This window comes from Clavispora lusitaniae (genome assembly GCF_014636115.1).
Source record: "Clavispora lusitaniae strain FDAARGOS_655 chromosome Unknown tig00002663_pilon, whole genome shotgun sequence".
Classification (NCBI taxonomy): Eukaryota; Fungi; Ascomycota; class Pichiomycetes; order Serinales; family Metschnikowiaceae; genus Clavispora; species Clavispora lusitaniae.
Window position 1 is genome coordinate 121,607 of NW_027093982.1, and position 19,860 is coordinate 141,466.

General features: G+C 42.3%; 9 protein-coding genes across 9 annotated transcripts; 4 read left to right on the top strand and 5 right to left on the bottom strand. All coding sequences in view use genetic code 12, as the record gives it.

The window, feature by feature from the left end:
* Nucleotides 1-109: 109 nt before the first annotated feature.
* ASE1 (Ase1p) lies at nucleotides 110-2,977 on the top strand (the record flags this gene model as incomplete). The annotated part of the gene is made up of 1 exon (XM_002617652.2): nucleotides 110-2,977. The coding sequence occupies one exon, from the start codon at nucleotides 110-112 to the stop codon at nucleotides 2,975-2,977; it is 2,868 nt and encodes a 955-aa protein (XP_002617698.2).
* Nucleotides 2,978-3,178: 201 nt separating this feature from the next.
* Nucleotides 3,179-5,152, bottom strand: LSG1 (putative GTPase; the record flags this gene model as incomplete). Its single annotated transcript, XM_002617651.2, has 1 exon — nucleotides 3,179-5,152. One exon carries the CDS (start codon nucleotides 5,150-5,152, stop codon nucleotides 3,179-3,181), a length of 1,974 nt encoding a protein of 657 aa, XP_002617697.1.
* A 209-nt stretch (nucleotides 5,153-5,361) lies between these two features.
* SAR1 (Arf family GTPase) lies at nucleotides 5,362-5,986 on the bottom strand (the record flags this gene model as incomplete). Its single annotated transcript, XM_002617650.2, has 2 exons — nucleotides 5,362-5,915; nucleotides 5,968-5,986. The coding sequence occupies 2 exons, from the start codon at nucleotides 5,984-5,986 to the stop codon at nucleotides 5,362-5,364; spliced, it is 573 nt and encodes a 190-aa protein (XP_002617696.2).
* Nucleotides 5,987-6,431: 445 nt separating this feature from the next.
* On the bottom strand, nucleotides 6,432-7,937 carry FOB63_004702 (N,N-dimethylaniline monooxygenase; the record flags this gene model as incomplete). The annotated part of the gene is made up of 1 exon (XM_002617649.2): nucleotides 6,432-7,937. The coding sequence occupies one exon, from the start codon at nucleotides 7,935-7,937 to the stop codon at nucleotides 6,432-6,434; it is 1,506 nt and encodes a 501-aa protein (XP_002617695.2).
* Nucleotides 7,938-9,559: 1,622 nt separating this feature from the next.
* On the top strand, nucleotides 9,560-10,261 carry FOB63_004703 (uncharacterized protein; the record flags this gene model as incomplete). Its single annotated transcript, XM_002617648.2, has 1 exon — nucleotides 9,560-10,261. The coding sequence occupies one exon, from the start codon at nucleotides 9,560-9,562 to the stop codon at nucleotides 10,259-10,261; it is 702 nt and encodes a 233-aa protein (XP_002617694.2).
* A 510-nt stretch (nucleotides 10,262-10,771) lies between these two features.
* On the top strand, nucleotides 10,772-12,598 carry FOB63_004704 (uncharacterized protein; the record flags this gene model as incomplete). Its single annotated transcript, XM_002617647.2, has 1 exon — nucleotides 10,772-12,598. The coding sequence occupies one exon, from the start codon at nucleotides 10,772-10,774 to the stop codon at nucleotides 12,596-12,598; it is 1,827 nt and encodes a 608-aa protein (XP_002617693.2).
* A 439-nt stretch (nucleotides 12,599-13,037) lies between these two features.
* Nucleotides 13,038-13,508, bottom strand: TRS20 (TRAPP subunit; the record flags this gene model as incomplete). Its single annotated transcript, XM_002617646.2, has 1 exon — nucleotides 13,038-13,508. One exon carries the CDS (start codon nucleotides 13,506-13,508, stop codon nucleotides 13,038-13,040), a length of 471 nt encoding a protein of 156 aa, XP_002617692.2.
* A 360-nt stretch (nucleotides 13,509-13,868) lies between these two features.
* On the top strand, nucleotides 13,869-15,668 carry CTA9 (Cta9p; the record flags this gene model as incomplete). Its single annotated transcript, XM_002617645.2, has 1 exon — nucleotides 13,869-15,668. The coding sequence occupies one exon, from the start codon at nucleotides 13,869-13,871 to the stop codon at nucleotides 15,666-15,668; it is 1,800 nt and encodes a 599-aa protein (XP_002617691.2).
* A 1,462-nt stretch (nucleotides 15,669-17,130) lies between these two features.
* Nucleotides 17,131-19,368, bottom strand: FOB63_004707 (uncharacterized protein; the record flags this gene model as incomplete). Its single annotated transcript, XM_002617642.2, has 1 exon — nucleotides 17,131-19,368. The coding sequence occupies one exon, from the start codon at nucleotides 19,366-19,368 to the stop codon at nucleotides 17,131-17,133; it is 2,238 nt and encodes a 745-aa protein (XP_002617688.2).
* Between the last annotated feature and the right edge of the window lie 492 nt (nucleotides 19,369-19,860).

The window sequence follows — 19,860 nt, forward strand, 5'->3', positions numbered from 1 at the left end:
CATTACGGTTTATTCACACTATTCCAATCTATTATTTTCAATTTCCAATATCTGTGTTCGTTACTGATCCCTGAATCTCCAGTGTGCCAAGTTTAAAAGATAATACCAAATGGCTTTTCCGCCTGAATCAAACATCCCAACATCACCGCCGCTACTGCCGGAGAATCATACCAAACTATCCGTTTTCACACCGCCAGACAAAAATACACGGAGCGGAGTATTTATGGACGTAGAATCGACTTTGGCTGGCGATTCTCAACTGATAATCCGTGACTCGTTTAAGACTAATCTAAACACGGAACAGGAATTTGATATCATCGTCACCAAAGTAAATGGCACCATCAAGGAACTTGATAGAATATACCGGTCCATTGGTTATTCAGAAAAGGAAATGGATCATAAAAAGGCGGAAATTTTTCGAGTTATCCAGGATACAATTAGTTCCTTCACCCTAAATCTTCAAAGGGAGAAGAATAATATTCAAAACGAATGTGAGTGGCTACGACAACAGATCCGAATCATCTTGGCAATGTTGAATGATAACACAGGCGAAAAGACACTTAAACTCTCAAGCAGAGGCATTCTTTTTGGTGACGAAACCATGTATCAAAATGGCCATAAAGATGACGTATTCGAGCAAATGAAGAAGTATAACTCTAACAACGAACGGTTCTTTTCTGACTCCCCTTTTAATATGGCGAATGAATTTTCCAGTGATGACTTTTCCATGCAGCAACAGTGTGAATACATGGTCAAACAAACACCGAACTTGTCATTGCTTCAAGTTAAAAGTGCACTAAATTCGACTTTTCTAGAAGTCTTAATGGCATTTGTCAAGCTGTTTCTGAAATTCAACCACCTCAACTTGATTTTCTGGGAAAATATAGAGACTATCGGTGAATGCTGGCCATCCACTGCGGACATTTCTTTAATAAGTTCTTTACCAACTAAATCGGAGGCTGAAGAACAAGCACATCTCCTAGCAACATTTGAGCAAGCAATCCAACAACTACCCCAATCAGGCAAGCGACTTAGTCTGGGACTCTCAGACGTCACTCAGATGAAATCAAGTGACTGTCTTACATTCATTGTCTCGAGTCCGAAGAAGCCTAATGGTAAAGAAGATAATTCTAATATTCCAGATTCGAGTGCGCTGGGTGCTACTGGATCTATTATGGATAATTTACGAGACGTCAATTACAAATTGGTCAGATCCATAAGGAGTCTTAAGCTCACGAAAATAACTGATGACGTTATTCACAATCTCGAGAAACAAATAGAATGGACCGAAAATCAAATGAGACTGCGAATCGAAAAGATCAAAGAGACAATCAGCCTTTGCTTATCGCTCATCAGTATCCTCAACCTATCAGACCAGGACCTAATATCTATGCAAAAGATGCACGAAATGCAGAATCGAGAAAACACTCTGGATCTGAACGAGAGCTACTTTGATGTTGACACTTTACGTTTCATCCAGAACAATCCGAAGGAATTCGGATTAATGGACCATCATCTTAAGTTTGTTACGAGGTTAGCAGGAACTTTACAATCATTGAAAGAAGCGAAACAAAAAAGATGGGATTACTATTCGAGGTCTTGCGTTGGACTTTGGGAAAAATTAGGAGAGCGTAAAGAGTATGCGGAACAGTTTTTGGAAGCAAATTCATCTCTTACGGATATGTCGTTGTCAAATCTCAAGATGGAACTTAAGAGGCTTTTGATTAAGAGGCAAGAGTTTGTGGATACATTCATTGCTGACGCTAGAAAATCCATCAAAAGCTTACAAGATGCTCTTTATTATTCTGACGAAGAGAGAAAAGCATTCAAGTATGATGAGTATACGATAGAGTACGGGTCAGAGAAAAAAGAAGAGGTTCTTAACGAGCATGAAGCTGAGGTTGAACGTTTGACAAAAGAATACAAGTCGAAAGAGTCCATTCTTTCCCTCTATGCACAGTTCAATGAACTTATCAAAGACCGAAAATTTTTAGAGGAGTCCTCAAAAGACTCTTCTAGATTATTGAGCAAAAACTCATGCAAGATTTTGCTTAATGAAGAGAAGATTAGAAAAAGGATCCACAAAAATTTGCCCCGTGTTATTGAAAACTTAAAACAAGAGGTGATTGAATTCAACAATAAACAATTTGGAGAGGGGAAGAGACCGATCACAATCAGGGGAGAAGATTTCTTTGAACATGTGCTTTTATTAGAGGCAGAAAATAATAATCAACGGAACTCCAAACCCTTCAGAGGAAACAAAGGCAGAGTGGCCCGAGCCGAATCTCCAAAAAAGAGCAACTCACGCTCCAGTATCTCTCCTAGAAAGAGAAGCCCTGCCAAAATTGGCAAGGAAACACTGGTGCGTAGCCGTTTCTCCTCTAGTTCTAATCCGATTCACTCTTCTGGCTCTTCTGTCATCAAGAATTCTTTTGAAAAGAAGCACAAACTGATCATACACAACAGGAGAGATTCAAGTATTTTATCTCCTTCACTTTCCTTCAGCCCTCCAAAACTTCAAACAAGAAATCCAAGTTCTAACCTCGCTAATTTACTTGGATCTCATATTCAACCTCTTAATTCCCCTCTTCGCCCAACTGAAACCATATGTGCTGATTTCGATAACAAAAGTGACAACAGTACATTATACTCTATGTGTTCCAGGGTGTCGCCTCTTCGGAATGGCAAGGGTGATGATTCAGCAATGCAAGCTAATTTCTCTCCCATAAGAGTACCGCTCACTAGTAATACTGAGAACAAGGAGAATCATGGAATAGAAATAGAGAAATATGCTCTATCTCCGATTAATATGCCACAGGAGCGGACAAAAAGTTATCAGTCTGAAAATAGCGAAGTCCTGGCTCTCGTGGATGACAAGAGAATGAGCATTAACAGCTTAGCCAATTCAACGATTATTGGAGATGACTACAAACTTTGGAGAGACGAGAAGATACGGAGATTAAATGAGGATTTTTAGAAATTTAGTTCTGGGTTATGTATTTATTATTAGTTTTCCGTCAAAGATGATGTTACTCTAAACTAGGATTAATCTCCTTACAATCGTAATTGCACCATATTAATATTTTTTTTTATTTGCTAAAAAAGTTCAAGCTGTTTAACACCAATGATAAAAGATGCCCCAATACCCCCACGAACACAAAATGTAACACATCACAGCTTAGTAACCCACTACCCTGACTTTCTTCTCAGCCTTCTTGTTCTTCTTGTTATGTTTCTTGTTGCCACGGCCCAATGCTTGGTTTTTGTGGAAAGGCGTGTTCATTTTCGCTTCCACATTATTCATCTTGAAAAAATCTCTATCCAAATCATCAGCGGCACTTTCCAAAGCTGCTTGTCTTCCTCCATAAAACTTAGTTGTGGCTCCTGCGGTAGAGTCACCCGTAAACTTTTGATTTTCGGATTCGGAGATATGCTGGGAGAAATTGAGAGCAGCTAAGTCTCTCGCCAAATCAAATTCATCAATTTCCATGTTCTTTGACGTTAAAGCAGAAATGATCTGTTGTTGTCTAGACTCAGGCAAGGTGTGCAATGTGTAAAGCTCCTTATTAAACTCTCTTGACTCTTCAACAGATGGAATGTCCCATGTTCCGTCTTCGAGTTGACGGGGTGGTGGATTGATGTAAAGCAACTTTCCATTGACATAATCCTTTAAGATGTATCTGGAAGCTCTAGATTCATCTGCACTTCCAAAACCTTGCGTCATATAGCCTCTAGCTCTGGCATAAGCATTCAAAAGCTCCCGTGCCGTAGGATAAATGCCATTTCCTCCATCTTTCTTACTCTGAATTGGAATGTGAATACCGTAAACCGCTTCAAGATAGAACTTAGGAATTCTCTGACATACAAGAGAAACAGGAGGGATATGTTCACGTAACTGGTCAATAGGTAAAACACCATTACAAACTAATTCTCCACTTCCGTAAGCAAAGTTAGGGAAAACTAAACCAGGACAATCACATAGAAGGACTTCTGGAGTCAAGAAAATAGTCTGGAAATGTTTGGTTTTACCAGGAGTAGCGGAAACAGACACCATCTTCGATCCCACTAAGGCGTTGATTGTAGAAGATTTACCAACATTAGGGTATCCGACTAAACCGATCTGCAATTTACGATCTGGAAAGTCTGGAGTTACTTCGAACTTAGGAGCGGTAGTCATGAACAATTCTTCTAACTCTTCAATCTTAAGAATTTTGATATCAGCCTCTTCTTCCTCTTGATCTTGAATACTGGCGGGAGTCTCGCGAACATATGTTGGGTCATTCTTCATCTTCTCCGCCTCCTCGAGCTCCTTTTCCAACAACATATTGGCGTTAGCAGCGGAAAAGAAAACGTAGTTGATTTGTTTACTCTTGAAGTATTTGGCCCACTCAATTCTTTGCGCACGAGTAAGCAAATCAGCTTTGTTAACTAAAAGCAAATTACGCTTCTCATGGTTTTCTTCCGGCCTGCTCAAAGACGAGACATACTTCTCCAAATCAACAGATCTGAAAAACAATGGGTTTCTGGCATCCACGATCTGCACAATCAAGTCACATCTTTCAACAACTCTCCATAACTGTCTCCAAACTTCAATGTTTCTTTCAAAGGGAGTCAATAACAAGTCATTGTTTTCACTCAAAGACGCCAACTCTCTTCTCCATTCCAAAAAGGCCAAGTTTTCCTGTCTTTCGATTTGAAACTTCAGTTGATCTTTCGACCATTTTGGCCTCTTAGGAATTGTCAACTTGTTCTCGAAGATTTGGTGTTTCTTACGTAATTCGATTCTTTCCTCCTCGGTCAACAATCCAGACTGGTTCACGAGAGATGTGTTTCCCACCTTGATGATCTTGACTTGCTGATACTTTTCTGCTGTAAAATCTTGGTCAGCCAACTCTGCGGTATTCAAAAACTCATCCAAAGAGTTTTCTTGTGTCACAGATCTTAACTTCACCCAATTTGCTTCCTTCTTGTCTGTTGTAAAACGCATTTCGCCATCGGGCAAGAATTCAACAGCATTTTCTGTTCGTCTCTGTTTAGCGATCGCTCTTCCCAAACCAATAAGGTTCTTGTTCTTGTGGTGAACGGGTTTTGGTCCCTTGGGAGCCTTCCACTTCTTTGGTTCCGGATGCAAAGAGACTTTGTTTTCACTCATTTGTGGTTCGGAACTTTTTAGTAAGCGATGTCTTCGATGCGATGCACCACAAATTATAGAGGTGCACGGATGTTGTATCCATCCGTACAAGGCGAAAAAAAAAAAGAGGGCCGAAGTAGATACACAAGTGAAGAAAAAAAATATTGTCAAACTCACGTAGATTCAATACAAAATTTGTAATTTATACATGATACGCCTATAACTTCCGCTCAAATGTACTGCGACAACCATTTGAAACCCTCACCGTAACCCATTCTCATCACCACAGAAACCATGAAAACCTCAATTGGTCTGACATTCTCTGGAAGCTTTCCAACGTCCTTTCCAGTGGTACCGAACAAGTTCAAGGCAGACTTCAATTCCATCTCGTTGACAGCGTTTGGTGCATCGATTTTGTTACCCAAAATCAAGAATGGAACATTGTTCAACTCCTCGATAGCAAACAAAGCTTCCAACTCAGCTCTAGCTTCGGTTAATCTGCCTTGGTCGGCAGCGTCCACCAAAAACACAATGCCGTTAACTTCTGGAAAGTAGTCCTTCCACAAACGACGAGCTTGCTGGTGACCACCCAAATCGAAGGTGGTGAATCTAATGTTTCCAATGGCCAACTCTTCAGAGGTTGGGTGCAAAGTGGGTTGCAAAGTAGCCAATCTGTCGTTTTTCAACATGTGCAACAAGGTTGTCTTTCCGGCATTATCCAATCCTAAAAACAACAATTTGCCGTGCTTGTTCCACAATCCCAAAGAGGACAAGACATCCTGAACTGAATATGTTAGTGTACTGCCATTATTACAACATAAGAAAGGCTTACATACCCCAACTAAATAACCACATGTGTCTGAGTTTATTCGTATAGAAGGAAAGCGAATAGATCAGATTTCAGCACATGAGAGCGCTCCTTGACGATTGGTGGTGTACGGGTGTATCTGGTGGCTTCAGATAATATTCCAGTTCTCGAAGAGAGTAAATGCACCAATCATGCTAGAGGAATTGTTGGATGGTCTTTCTGTCAAAATTGAATCTTTCCAGTCAATACGGTCGGCTTGCCTCTTTTTTTAATGGCACTTTTCATGTGGTCTATTAAGGTACTGCATGATGTTAAAAAGTTCCAGGTGTCAGGTATCAATTGCTTTCTTGTCGCATATACGAGGCCTCTACATTAAAAAAAAAAAAAAAATCAACTCTCGGAAGTGGTGCTCTATATTGTAATCTAACAAGTCTATCTATTAAAAAAATCGGATACATCAGTGCATGCAAATACCGTAAATGAAAAGTTTCTCTATTCGTAGTCAATAGGTTGAGCTCTAGGAGGCAACACGAACGCCTTACCTTCGCTTTTCAACTTTTTTGCACACTCCACCACTTCAAGATATCTTTTGTCCTTGATTTCCTTGGCCATATGACGATCTTTGATTTTTTGGGAGTCCCAGTAGATTGGAACAAGACCAACGTCGTCGGTATTTTCCTTCTTGATCCAGTCATACAACTCATTGCAGTAAGTGTAATCAGCAGGCGGTTTCAAAGAATGGAACGGCTTTCCTGTTCCCTTGGTTGCAATCTCCTCTTCATAAGATGCTTTGCGTTCCTCTAGTGAAGGCAATTGAATTCGACCCGAGTAAACTCTAGCCACAATGGCACTTTGTGACTCCGACAATGGCATAGGCACAATGAATTTGGGCAATCCGATGAATGACAAGGTTGGGTCTTCGACATTAAAGATTTGCTTGTACAAATCCTTCACGTAATTACCATCAGTGATTCCAGGGAGATAATCGTTCAAGAAAGGAAGAGTGTATAAGTAGCCGGTGCAAAATACAATCACATCAATATTAGAAACTGTCTTGCCGTCAATCGTGTAGGCAGACTTGTTGGCATCATAGTCGTATTTTGTCACCAACTGCAAGTACGAGACATTGTCCTCCTCTATTTCAATCAATTCGCTCTGGTCCTTCATGCTGACGTAAACATGTTTAGCAGTAGTGCTGATTTGCGTGGCCAAGTCAACTCCACTTGCGTAATTTCCAATAACAAGCACATTCTTTCCCCAGTATTGCTCGGCGTCCACGTAATATTTTGCATGCGTCACCGTTCCTGGGGCCTTTTCATTCCAATCGGAAATTCCTTCCGTATCCGGAATGAACGGCAAATCGCTATGACCGTTGGACACTATAACTGCATCATATTTCTTTTCTTGAGCTTCTTGAGTCTGTACATGCTCAAAAGAAACCGACCACTCCCCATTTTCTTTAAAAACGCGAGTGACCAGTGTATTGAGATGAAAATTCACACCCTCGGGAATCGAAGCAGCATACTTGAGCATATACTCTTGGACCTCTGACCTGGAAAGATACGCCAAATGGCGAGGCTCAAATGGCACGTCCTTAAATTCCATCATACGATCAATCAAATTAGTTTCCAAGTGATTGTACATGGGTGAGAAGAAGCGGTTTTCAAACCCGCCGTTGGGTAACAAAATCTCACCTCCATTAGGATCAACAGAAGGAACCGAAGGCAAAACCTTTGACTTATCACCATGATAGTACCACAAACCACCGACATTACTTCTTCTTTCGAAAAGGTCGATGGTAAATTTCACGGGTTCAGACACCAATGCTTTTGCAGCTGCAAGTCCAGCAGGACCTCCACCAATGATCGCAATTCGACGAAGTGACATAGTAGGATGAAAATGAAAGTGAGAAATCGAAGGAGAAAAGAGAGAAGGGAAAAAGAGTACGATTGATCCACGAAATGCGAAATACGTTTCGGCGATTACGTACGTCTTCATCAGACAGTCAGATTAATGCACAGTTTGGCTGCATGCAGGTTCAAAATCGGCGATAGGGTTTAGCACATAAAGGCAAAGAGTCTAACATGCGACAAATTACGCTTTCAACAACATTCCTAGAAGAGTAGATGATCAAGACGGTAGTTTACTGCTGTTATACTCTTGGCCGTATATTGATACTCTCTCTTGTCAGGGAGATAGTAAGCGGCCAATAAATGGTGTGATTAGCCACAACTGCGAATCGTCAATTCAAGTAAATCATGTGACATTATGTCAACTGGCCCATCTGACCCCAATGAAAGATACGTGTTGGCCAACTCAGAAAAAGTAGAAGTTCTCAGTTATGTTGAGTCTATAACATGTTTTTTCAGCCGTAGTTCGTGCGTTTAAACGGTTGTCGTTGAGATTCGAACTATAAAATAACTTGACAAGAAAAACACACTAAAGTGGGAAGAGTTATATAAGTGGAAAAGTAGTAAATTGGAGTCGTTGCTTCACAGTCTTCAGGTAAGTATACAATCGAGGAAGTCCCTATTTATTAAAGGACACTTCACACTTGAGGTAGACTGTGGTTCGCGTTTTTGCTTCCTAATTGATTTTCAGTTACAAATCTGAGGGGTTTGGAAAGGGCTGAATCTTTGCCAAATGCATTTGATTACGTTTCATGTACTTGCAGCTTTTCTGAAAGTTAAAATATGCATGACTTTAAAATTACCTTTACATGTGATTAAGGTTGCCTAAGTTTGCAATCACGTTTCTTAATGCAATAGAATTATTCGCACCGCTGCTTAGTTGGCGACCGTTTGGCTTATTATTATGTACCAAGTGCTCCAATTGAACCACAATGAGTGCTCAGTTCACTTTTCATTGCGATGTAAGCAATCAAGATATGCATTAGTTCATAACCCTTTCATGGTAGAAAGCATAAGAGATTTCCGTACCAATCTAGAACAGAACCGTACCCTGAATCGTTTGAATTGTAGATGTTTTCAGGTACGAACATGCTCAAGAATGGCAGAGAAGAATGAAAAAAAAAAAAAAAGAGAAGCTACTGAAAGCACTTGCCTTGTAACGCTCTCTCTAATTGGGGACATGGAATGTTCAAGTCAAAACCGAACGCATGGGAATGTGAGACTTGCATCGAGTGAAAAAAAATACGAACTGAAGAGGAATAGAAAAAGAAAGGCCGCACCTTCACCGCGCCTAAACTGAAAAATCATGCGCAAGGCAGGGACCGCCCTAAGCATGCTTTAAGAAGCCCCATTCGTCTAAATATCACGTTAGCTTTCATCCTTTGTTCCCCGCCCATTCCAACCCCCACAATGCTTTTTTCGCTTTCTAAGTAATTGATTGCTCACAGCCAATGAACTTGAGGCGATCGTAATTGATGTTGCCCCACAAATTTGTCCCGATCATTCGCCTAGCTTTCGCGCATTTCGCTCATGTCCACGCTAGGGCATAATTTCCGCCTGTATAAGTGCGGTCATGCCTGCACCCCCTGTTCTCATACTCCGGGGAAATGAGACTTCTAACCACATCACATCACTTTCTGATCACTCTGTTAATTTAACGTTCTTCTTCTTTTTGTACTTGTTTTTTTTAATTCGATTTCGAAGTGCCCAATGTCGCATCCGGCTGCCAGCATTAAATCTATATTCAGCGGCAAAGTCAATTTCACGGACACGGATCTCGACGATTCGTCCAACAGAAGCGATTCGGGGTCTTATATCAACTCAGGCCAAACCAATTACTCGTATGATGAGCGCTCAGACTTCAAGCCAGATCCAGAGTATGACCTAAAAACCTCATACGATTTGAAAAACCCAAACTCCCCGGATGCCAGATCCCAATATGCTGCGCCTAAAACAACAACCTACTTACTGGAATACGAAGGAGAGCCCTCTTTGGACCATTCTCATGATGTCACATCTGTGCTGCTGAAAAACTTGCGCATAATGGCTCTTCAAAAGGGCCCTGGCTCTGATTTTTATCCCCTTCAAAGTTCCTCCACAAACATTTCTTTAGCATCTTCTGGAAGCGACTATCAGCAAGTTTACATTCGTGATACCGACGCTTACAGCTCAGATTCAAGCCAGTTGGAGCCTGCGCCCGATGGCGTTTCTCGCCCGTGGTCTCGTAATTCCAACACCTCGTGTCTTTCTACCACGGCTACGAAAGACGGAATCGAGGGCAAACGACTCCATCGCATGCCATATCCTTACTCAGGTAGGCCAGAAGAAGACCCAGACGCTCTTGGACTTCCGCCGGTGACTTTGAAAGAAAAGATCGGACTCTTGAACCCAGATCCACGCCAACGTGGCTAACACGAACTTTATGTCTGTAGCAGTATTGTTATGAATAGACAGGCTTGGGGTAGTAGTATTGGATGCACATATTTAGTGTGCTGCCTTATTCGTCATCTCTTTAGATAAGATCATATAAATTGAACAATGTTCATCCAAAAGGTGGATCTCAATGCTTTAAGCAGGATATCATGTTGACTGTGCACCTTTCATACTTCGCAGTGTTCATGCTTACCTGCTTTAATGGTCGACCAATTCCTATAAGTAACAGCAATGCAATATAAAGTAATAAAAGTCACATAAATCCCAACTCAAAAATTCTCTGAATCATGCACCAATTAATTATTTACTCTTTTCACACCTACGACTACTCGGGAAAAAAAAAGTAAAAGACTGTTAATTTCCCCTGTAAATTATACTGGGTTACACACATTTTATGCATTACTGTTCACTGCACTCCCCACAAATGTCGTAGGTGTAGGAACACAAAAACTTTTGAAAAACTCACATATCTTCTTTGTTCAATCTGCAATGTTGAGAAGAATCGTCAACACTGGCACAAAACGCCTTTTTCGGGTCCCGCCTAGAAGCTCGGCCCTCTGTTTCTCGAGACGTTTGTCTGATCAGACGAAAGAAGTCTACACCAAAATCAACGACACCAAGGATCCAGCTAGAAACCAGTTTTTTCAATACACTTGGGGCTCTTGGATGAAAAATGATAAGTTGGAACGTGCAAGAAGACAGACAAGATTTTCCATCGAAGGTCTTAGCAAGTTTGCCAAAGATTTCAAACCTCAAGACGCTGCTTTGGGCAAACCTGAGCATTTGACCAACGGGACTGTTGCATTGAAGAACAACTGGACCAAAGAAATTCTTGGAGAGACAGGTCATGATGTGAAGTCTATTGCAAGCATTCATGAGGGAAAGCACCATAGAATCTATAAAGTTACGTTGGCCAACGACAGGCAGTTGGTGTTGAGAATTCCTTACCGCCTCGAATCGGACTATGCTATTGAAAACAAAATCAACAGCGAAGTAGCAACATTGGATTTTTTGGCGCTTAAGTTGAAGTTGAATGTTCCCCGTGTCCTTGCTTACGGTCCTACACGTACAAATATATTGCAAACTCCTTTTATTTTGATGGAATATATTGAAGGCGATTTGTTGATGAAACAATGGAATCCATTGGTTCCAGATTCGGAAACAAGCGAAGAAGAGTTGAAAAAAGTCATTGATCCAATCATGGAATTCCAGGACAAACTTTTGAGCGTGACATTCAACCGTTTTGGTTCGCTATACTTTTTCGATGATGTCAGTGCTGCCAACCAAAAAGTGGTCCCATATGATGAAGAAGATAACCTTTTGAAGGACAGATGGAGAATTGGACCATCTACTGAACTGGTTTTCTCAAAGAACAAGAAACAATTGGCCTCTCAAAAAATTTCCCAGTTCAATGGGCCTTGGGACAGTGTTGAGAAAATGCTCAAGGACTTGGCTGAAGTGCAAGTAGAAAGTTTGAGATTCAGATTAGGCTTGGCCCAGGCAGACTCTTCTAACCAAGTTGAAGATGTGGATCAGTTGAAGAAACAAATACAAACATTTGAAAACTTCAAAATTATCAGCGATAAATTGTTAAACCCATCCTCCCCAGCGATCAAGAATGTGGAAGAATTATTCAAACCACGGCTTTTTGTTCCAGACTTGGATCCTTTGAATGTGATTGTCGAGCAGAAAAGTTCCAAGCCGTTCTTCATTGATTTTGAGCACACAGTCATCAAACCATTCATCTTGGCTTCTTATCCTGCTTTTGTTGCCTACCAGGGTACTAAATTGTACAATTTGGAAGAAGAAATTCCTGGCTTCAAAGACATGGATGATGTTGAAAAACAACAATATGAGTTCATGTACTACAAGACTAGAAATGAACGCTTATGGGAGTTTGCTCTCAACAACAAGAGACACGATCTTATTGCTGTTGCTTCGCCTCATATCAAAGTTTTGAAGGCTCCATATTTGCAAGTTGTGAACTGTAAGACAGATAAGGACTTTATGTTTATTGAGAACGCAATCATCCAATTGCAAGCTATGTGGGAAGCATATGTTGCTAACCAAATATGTAACTCGACTACACCTGAATTTCCTATCGAGAACACTGCTGAATATTTGGATGAGCATCAATCAGACTTGGAAAACTATCAGTTGGAGGTTGCTTCTACTCCATTTGCTGCCACAGGCGGATGGGTTCCCCAAGACATGTTCGATGTGTTGAAAGAACAAAATATTTTGGTGGAAGATGAAAACGGAAACTACAAAATCGAAGCCGATGCTGCTTTGAAGAATCCTCCAAAGGATCCATAGGCTGTCTTAGACGGGATTCAGAGTTTGATTACTGTAAATAGTCTAATTACCGGCACTATATTGCCAGTTTTAGTATCATGTTCTTCTAACGATAATGTCGATCGGTTCTAATGTAGAGCATCTTGTTTCAACACACTCTTTCTTCTGGCACTCATATAGTTCATGTAGTAATAAGAAGCGTTAGTGCTGTCAAGAACACCACCAGTCTGGTGACAAATCTTCACTATATCTTCATCATTTCCAATTGAACAGAGAAAGAATCCAACACCTATTCATCTGTCCTAGAAATAGAGTTGTCACTCCTGTCTAACAAGAATTAACCAAAAAGACTCTAGCCAGAGAGTAATTATGAAGACATGATTTGCTATGATACTTCCGCACATATATTGTTTCTTCCAGTGAGTACCTGGCCGCCTCTATACTGAGGAAGATTTTTTGATCACAAGTACTTGCGAACAAGAGTCTTTACCCGGTAATCAAAATCAGGGGAAACGAGGGGGTCGTTAACTGCATAAAACGGATTGAGCATTGCTTTGACGTACAAATCGTAAACTTCAAAGAAAAACAGCTTGATGCCACTTTCGTCGTGTCTTCCAGCACCGGTGAATCCCAGCGTCTCTTTGCCCGCATCTTGGCAAAGTACAAACTTTATGCTGCCCTGCGTGATAAATGCACTAACCTGAAGGCCATAGAAAGAGTCTATCTTTCCTAAATGGAAATTGCTCCCGCTCCACTGAGCATCCTCAATCAAATCTAGGGACAGATTGGTGATGAAGGGTAAGAGCTCCTTCACTTTGGGCAGAAATTGAGCTTGGCCTGGTATGCCTGTAGAAGTCTTGAAAGAAGAGAATTCCAACTCATAAAGTGGATTGTCACTCGTTCCTATGATGGTAAAGTAGTATGAAGACATGCAAAGTTCTAGGCGCCGATCAGATTGGACTTGAATACAAGAGCTCTGCAGGATTCTAGAGTAAATTGTATAGAGAGCGGAACCGAAAATGGAAGCGGTGACAAAAAAGAAGAAAACTGAAAAATATCACACAATAGAAAAAAAAATTATGAATGAACGAGAAAATATAAAACCAGGAAACATTTTCACGTTGATATCCGTCTCCTATTTTCCTCTTGCTTCAACACCAGGTATTGTGAACCTGCATATGGCACTGTTTTGGTATCGCGAGTTTTGATATACACCCAAAGCGAAGAATAACATCACCTATTCTCGGACCTGCGCACCGATCTATTGAATCTGTTCCTATAGCACCCTCCAATGGCGTTCCACACAGTGTGGCCGTCTCTGGCACGGCATGTGATACTTGATCCAGAGAAGCCTAACATACTCTTTTCCTCAGATATCCCTGCTAAGATTGCAACGTGTGTCGCTGATATGCATTTGTTTGAAGGAGGTGCCACAAGCAGGCTTGTGGACTTGACTCAGAGCATTCGAAGCTTTAACATTGTGCTTGAGCTAAATGCGCTTTTGGTTAGAGTTCCGTCTTTGGCCCCTTCTGGTTTTGTCCGTCGAAATCAGATTTTTGTTGCGAAAACAACAAAACCACACCATATTCTGGCACCCCCTACACTCCATGATCCGCGCCTTCTTGAAGTATGGGGTTCGGTACTTCGCTCTGCGTGTGATGGAGAGGTTTTCGTTGTTAGTACTACCCTTGTCTTGGAACAACTTACAGTGGACTTGGCAAACGTGGCAAACATACAGATCGGGTTTTCTCAGCCGCTGGCGGTGCTCGTAGACCACGTGAATATTACTGACACTATAAAGGAGTATATTTGCCGCAAGTTGCGGGCTGAACTTCGAAATAATTCAAACCTCCCTGCTGATATTGCCAACTCATCTACAATCTTGCAAGAGCTGCCAGTGCCCATGGTCAGTATGCGGGATTTCTCGTCGCAGCAGGATGAAAGTACTCTTTTCGATCTTACTCTTGACTCTGAAGGAGTGTTCGAGAAGCTGTTTGACATTGGTGATGATGATTTTGATGTTTCCGCAGATGAACTACGCTTATTAGGCTCTGATGACAGTGGGAAATGCACAGCTAATGATGATGACGATGAATGCTATGCTGACTATGCAACTAAAATTGGATCAGAGATGCTGAGTATCTCAACCGCTTTCAAAATAATTGAGCGCAACCTCAGCGCACACGCAGGTAATAGCCAAGAGTCATTTACCTTCCAGGAGGAGAATACTGACCGAGAGGATGGCATCAACTCGGGAAAATTCCGTGAGAATGTACAAAGCCTGAACCCCGGTGAACAATTGTCGCTGATGAATTCAGCAGAAACATTACATTCAAATCTTAAAGACATTGGACCCGCATATCCAGACATTGGATGTTTATCCTTAAAAGCTAATCCAGAAGACAATATTACATTGAAAAAGAGTTTATTACAACCGGCTCTGTTACAGCCAATGCAAGAACTACAACCAAATCCTCCCAACGAATCGATGTCTGGTGATACCATTCAATCCGATGTGTTTATCCAACGGGAATCCAGCATTCCAACCTCAGTCAGTACTTTTGCTACCAAATCCGAATCGAGTACGCTGTCTAATGGTAGGGCCAATCCTATGACGATGGGCTTACAGGAATCTCCAACACTCTATGAACTTAACTCTAGCCGCGACCGCGCCAACATTGAAGAACCAGGCTTTTCATCTGGTTCTATCCTAGTTGCTGAAACTAGTACCCGGACAAACTCGCCCGCAAAGAGTCCAAAAAACCAGACAAACTTTTCTGAGTTCACTCCCAAACCTTCTGGATCCCCAGTTCGTTTAGCGCAAACGACTTCCCAATCCCCAACCGGCAAAAAGACGTCCATTGCCTTGATCACTACAGAGGACAACTTTGGCTTGGAGTACGCCTTCAGGGACCAATCCACCGAAGTACCCTCTTTCATCAAACAGGATAAAAAGTTCAAGTTCATTAAGATTGGCAAAGTACAAAAATTTGTACATATGTTTGAGGAGCAGACAGAAGTCGAGCCAAAAAGTAATCTTGGCAGTCGAAATTCAACGCGACCTGCTAGCCCATTGAAAACCTCGAGTTGACTCTGAAGCGTTTTGAATGATGTGGCATACGTTAGACGCTGCCAATTAATGACGCTGTTTTCATGTAACAGATGTATAACGAATGAACGATAAGGCATTTTTTAAAGTATGTTCTGGCGCAGTGCTATTTCCGTGCTCGATTAAAAACTGTCAATTTTATTATGCCACTTGGATGGCTTGGCGTTTTTCAAGTACAGCAATACGATCGAGCAAGGCATTGAACTTCGTAAACACTTGTTGAACTTCTTCTGGAGAAGCCTCCAGGGTGTCTTTTTGTTGAACTTTCATGGTGCCCAAACACCATGTTTCCTTTAATCCGCGTGTTATTGTGAGGATATCTTTACATAGACGGATAATGGCTAATGCGTCGGCTTCTAAAGTAAGACTTTCCACAGCTAACAGCTCTTTGGATTTATCTTGAATAATAGCTTTATCAAACATTTCCTGGAATTCTTCGAGGATTTGATAGATAGTGGCATCTATCTTTTCTATGCGTTAGTAGAGCCTCGCACATGTATTTAAGTTACATACTTAGTAGATTCACCGATTTCTGTTGCATGTTTGTCACTGGAGATGGTCTTGTTCAACCGAAACGACTGGTATAAAGATATATGTTATATACAATCTGAATAGGCATGTGCAGTAGAGGCAGATCTATGTACACCCATCCTTCTTGCGAAATAGGAAGATCTCAACACTTCTTGCTAGTGAATCAGATATCAATCTACCGGAGTCTCTCAAAGGAAGCCAGCCAGAGAAGTAATTGAGTGAGCATCTTTAGGAGAGCCGGATGGGTTGGATATTGGATATGTGACGTTTACTTAGAATTGATATATCAGAAATGGGTATGATCCTTGAAGTGGATCCAACTAGGAATAAGTAAGTCCTCTTATATACCCGTGTGCGCTACCAGGATGACCTTCTGAAACATGAGGGTAGAATGTGTGTCCCTGTATTTCTGCATTATTCATCTGTGAATCTAATCTGGAGTACGTTGGTGCATAAACAGCACTGCAGTACATTCTCATCCACTACATATTAAATGAGATCTAGTCCATTTATGCTATGTATCCTTCATTCTTGATGGCAGAAACTGAGGTATCATTAAAATTAGTGTTGTTATTGTGATTTCTTCAGTGAAACAATGCATGAGAAGCGTCGCGATGATCAAGGCAACACTTGTTGATTTGATCTTCGGTATTATGATGGTTGTGGTAATCATTATTCGTTATTAGATATTGTAGAGTTTTCCTGTAATCTTCAGCATTGGGGTGTTTAGAAGTTAAAAGTGCATTCTTGCTTCAGTATGTCTGCCCTGCGTGGATATCACAAGAAAAGAAAAGAAATGAACGTCTAAGTGATGCAAAAGCCAGGTACAATTGCCAAAGGCGGGAAAGGAAAATCATACATGATATATGTCCTGTGATTCAACACGACATTTCGAGTGCATGAATAGACAGAATCAGAAGAGCCACCCTAGAATTCGCCAAAAAAAGCGAAGTATTGTAAGAACCGATTTGTACAAGTTCACGATAACCCATACAAGACGCAAGGTAATCACAATGGCATTCTCTAGGATTGCGTAAAGCGTACGATGCTCGCTGGTAGAGCGGAGCCGGGGCTGACCAAAAAACAGTGCATTTAGCCGATCTAAGCGTTCACTGGCTTTACGCAAATCCATTGCTAGCGACGTGTTGATTTCACCGATGGACCGGTCTGTCGAACCAAGGAGGTGGTCTATTTTTACCGCATAATTAACATTAGCCATGTGGATTAAGGATTTGCATTCGCCCAAAAACCCACTGTAGATGGCTTCGTGTGATGGAAAGACATTATCGATGACATCCACTTCAAGGTTAAGCAATGCGTGAATATCGTTTTCAATCACTGCACGAAGTCGAAGCTCTATTGCTTCTAGCATCTGCGGGTAGACTGAGTTCAAGAAGTTTGTATTCACCGCGATTACTTTGGCCAAGAAACGTAAATGGCGAGCAAGTCCTGGCGGGATGGAGTCAGAAACCTCCTCAGAAGGAGGTGGTTCTTCATTGTCAGCTTGATTCAGAGCTGAACGCAGATGCAAGGGACTAAACGGCACATCGAGCACACGTTCAGTTTCACTGAGTTCCTCAGTGCTGTCGTTTCCAATGATGATGATAGGCGGAGCGCGGGGACCATTATTAGGGATAGTGCTGGCCCGAGTACCAATGCTAGTGTTGTTGGTACCTGTATTCGAGTTGTTCGTAACAAGATTATTGCTGGACGTTATGGTACCACCGTTGGAAGCGCTGAGACTAGCGTTCATGCTGGCATTGGCTAAGGTTCCTGTGCTGGCATTGCCTATTCCAACACTTAGAGAGCTGTTCCCCAGCCCTCCTAATGACAGACCACCATTGTAGCTGGAGTTATTAGTTGAACCCCCAGTAGTTCCATTTGTAGAAACGTTGGAACTGTTGCCAATATTTGTAGCACTGGCGTTTTTGGAACTAACACCACCGATACCAAGGCTATTGTAAGTGCCGTTGCCATTCGCTATCGCATCGTTCGTAGTGTTATTGGAAACGTCGTATACGGCACCGTTGGGAGAACCGTTGGCAACAATAGTGTCTGATACTGCTCCATTGGGTGTGGTGATGGCAGAGGAATTAGGGCCCGTAGCGTTTCCGCTATTGCTGCTGCCACTGCTGGTTCCAGCTCCAGTATGCATAACTGTGCTTCCACCGCTTCCGCCGCTTGCTCCGCTGCTGTTGGCACCTCCCAGCTCCGCGTAAACATCTGGATAAAGGCTGATGCCGGATTTATTTCGGGGAAGACTTCCTTTGCTAGCTCTCGTTGTCCCTGATCTCACTGACTCAGGCCTGTTGCTTAGAGCATCATTATGGTGACTTGGTGAGAGAAACTGAGTCTGCCATAAACGCTCATGGAGCCTTTCCTGGGGAAACCACAACTCGCCCTTGGGCCCTTTAAGTTCGTGCCAGTGCAGCTGACGCCACGACATATCGTAGACTAGCTCACTCAATTCTATGCCCCAGGTCATAGACCAGCGGCCACCCGCCCGATTGTGTGAGCTGAAAGCATTGCATGGAAGTGGAAAGTTTTTGAACGCGGTGTATGGAGCCGACTCGTGGTTTTTCGTACGAATTAACCGGTTTCTAATCACCTGTAGTGGATTGTACACACCTTCTACGCCCGGGTGTGCTCCTTCTGTTTGTTGACTAGCCTCGAGCCATTTGTATTTGAGCGAGAACATGGCCCGAACCGTATCGATTCGACTTTGAGTAGAGCGCAGAATGCGCAACTTCAGACTACCATCTAGACCCGGCCGCACCGGATTGACCACATTGAACCGCAGGTTAACTGTTCGGCCCGCGCTGAGCAAGAGGGTCGCTAGTCTTTGGGCACTTTCGATTTCCTCGTCGTCATGTGCCAGGGGGAGCTCTGGCAGCTCAAAAGGGCTTGCCACAGGAAATCCGAACCCGGGACCGCAGTCCTGCTCCTGCTGCAACTGCGTTGTGCCGTCTAAATCAGAAGAATGACTGGCGTGAAGGTTTCGGACTTTCGGAGTTTGCGGCGCCTCAGGAGACTTGTGCGAGCGACGCTTTCGCAGACGTCTTGTTGACGTCGGCCGGAGCTTCATTCGAAGCGGCGCAAGCGGCGACGGCAGCTCTGACTCCCCAGGATAGAATGGAACCGGACCGTCCATAAAGAAAAGTGGTAGGTGGAGACTGGAGGCACGGGTGTGTTAGCGATGCGAAGGTGTAGGTGGAGAGATGTGATAGTGGGGAAAATAGGGCGAATAAAAAATGGAGGAGATGGGGTATAGCTGGTGATATTAGAAGAGACACCTCTTATTATGCCCGATTTTTTTTTAGAATGGTGCCTTTTTTTCTTTACAGTTGAACAATTAAGGCGGGGGTTTATGACTTGTGCGGCCAGAGATAGAAAAGGTAATTTATTGATTGTTCGATTGCGCGAGGTGATAACACCACTGTGCAGAATGCATGAGGCTATGCTCGTTAGGCCATGAAACCAAATCGCATTAAACGTCAAGATTTCGATCTGTTTTAAAAAGTCTTGCTCTGACATTTCATCGGCGATATGTAGCACTGGAGTAAGGAAAACGGAAATGAAAGATAAGAACGAAATAAAGATATGTAGAACAGAACCTGCATGTGTGCTTTTAAGGCGTCGCAAC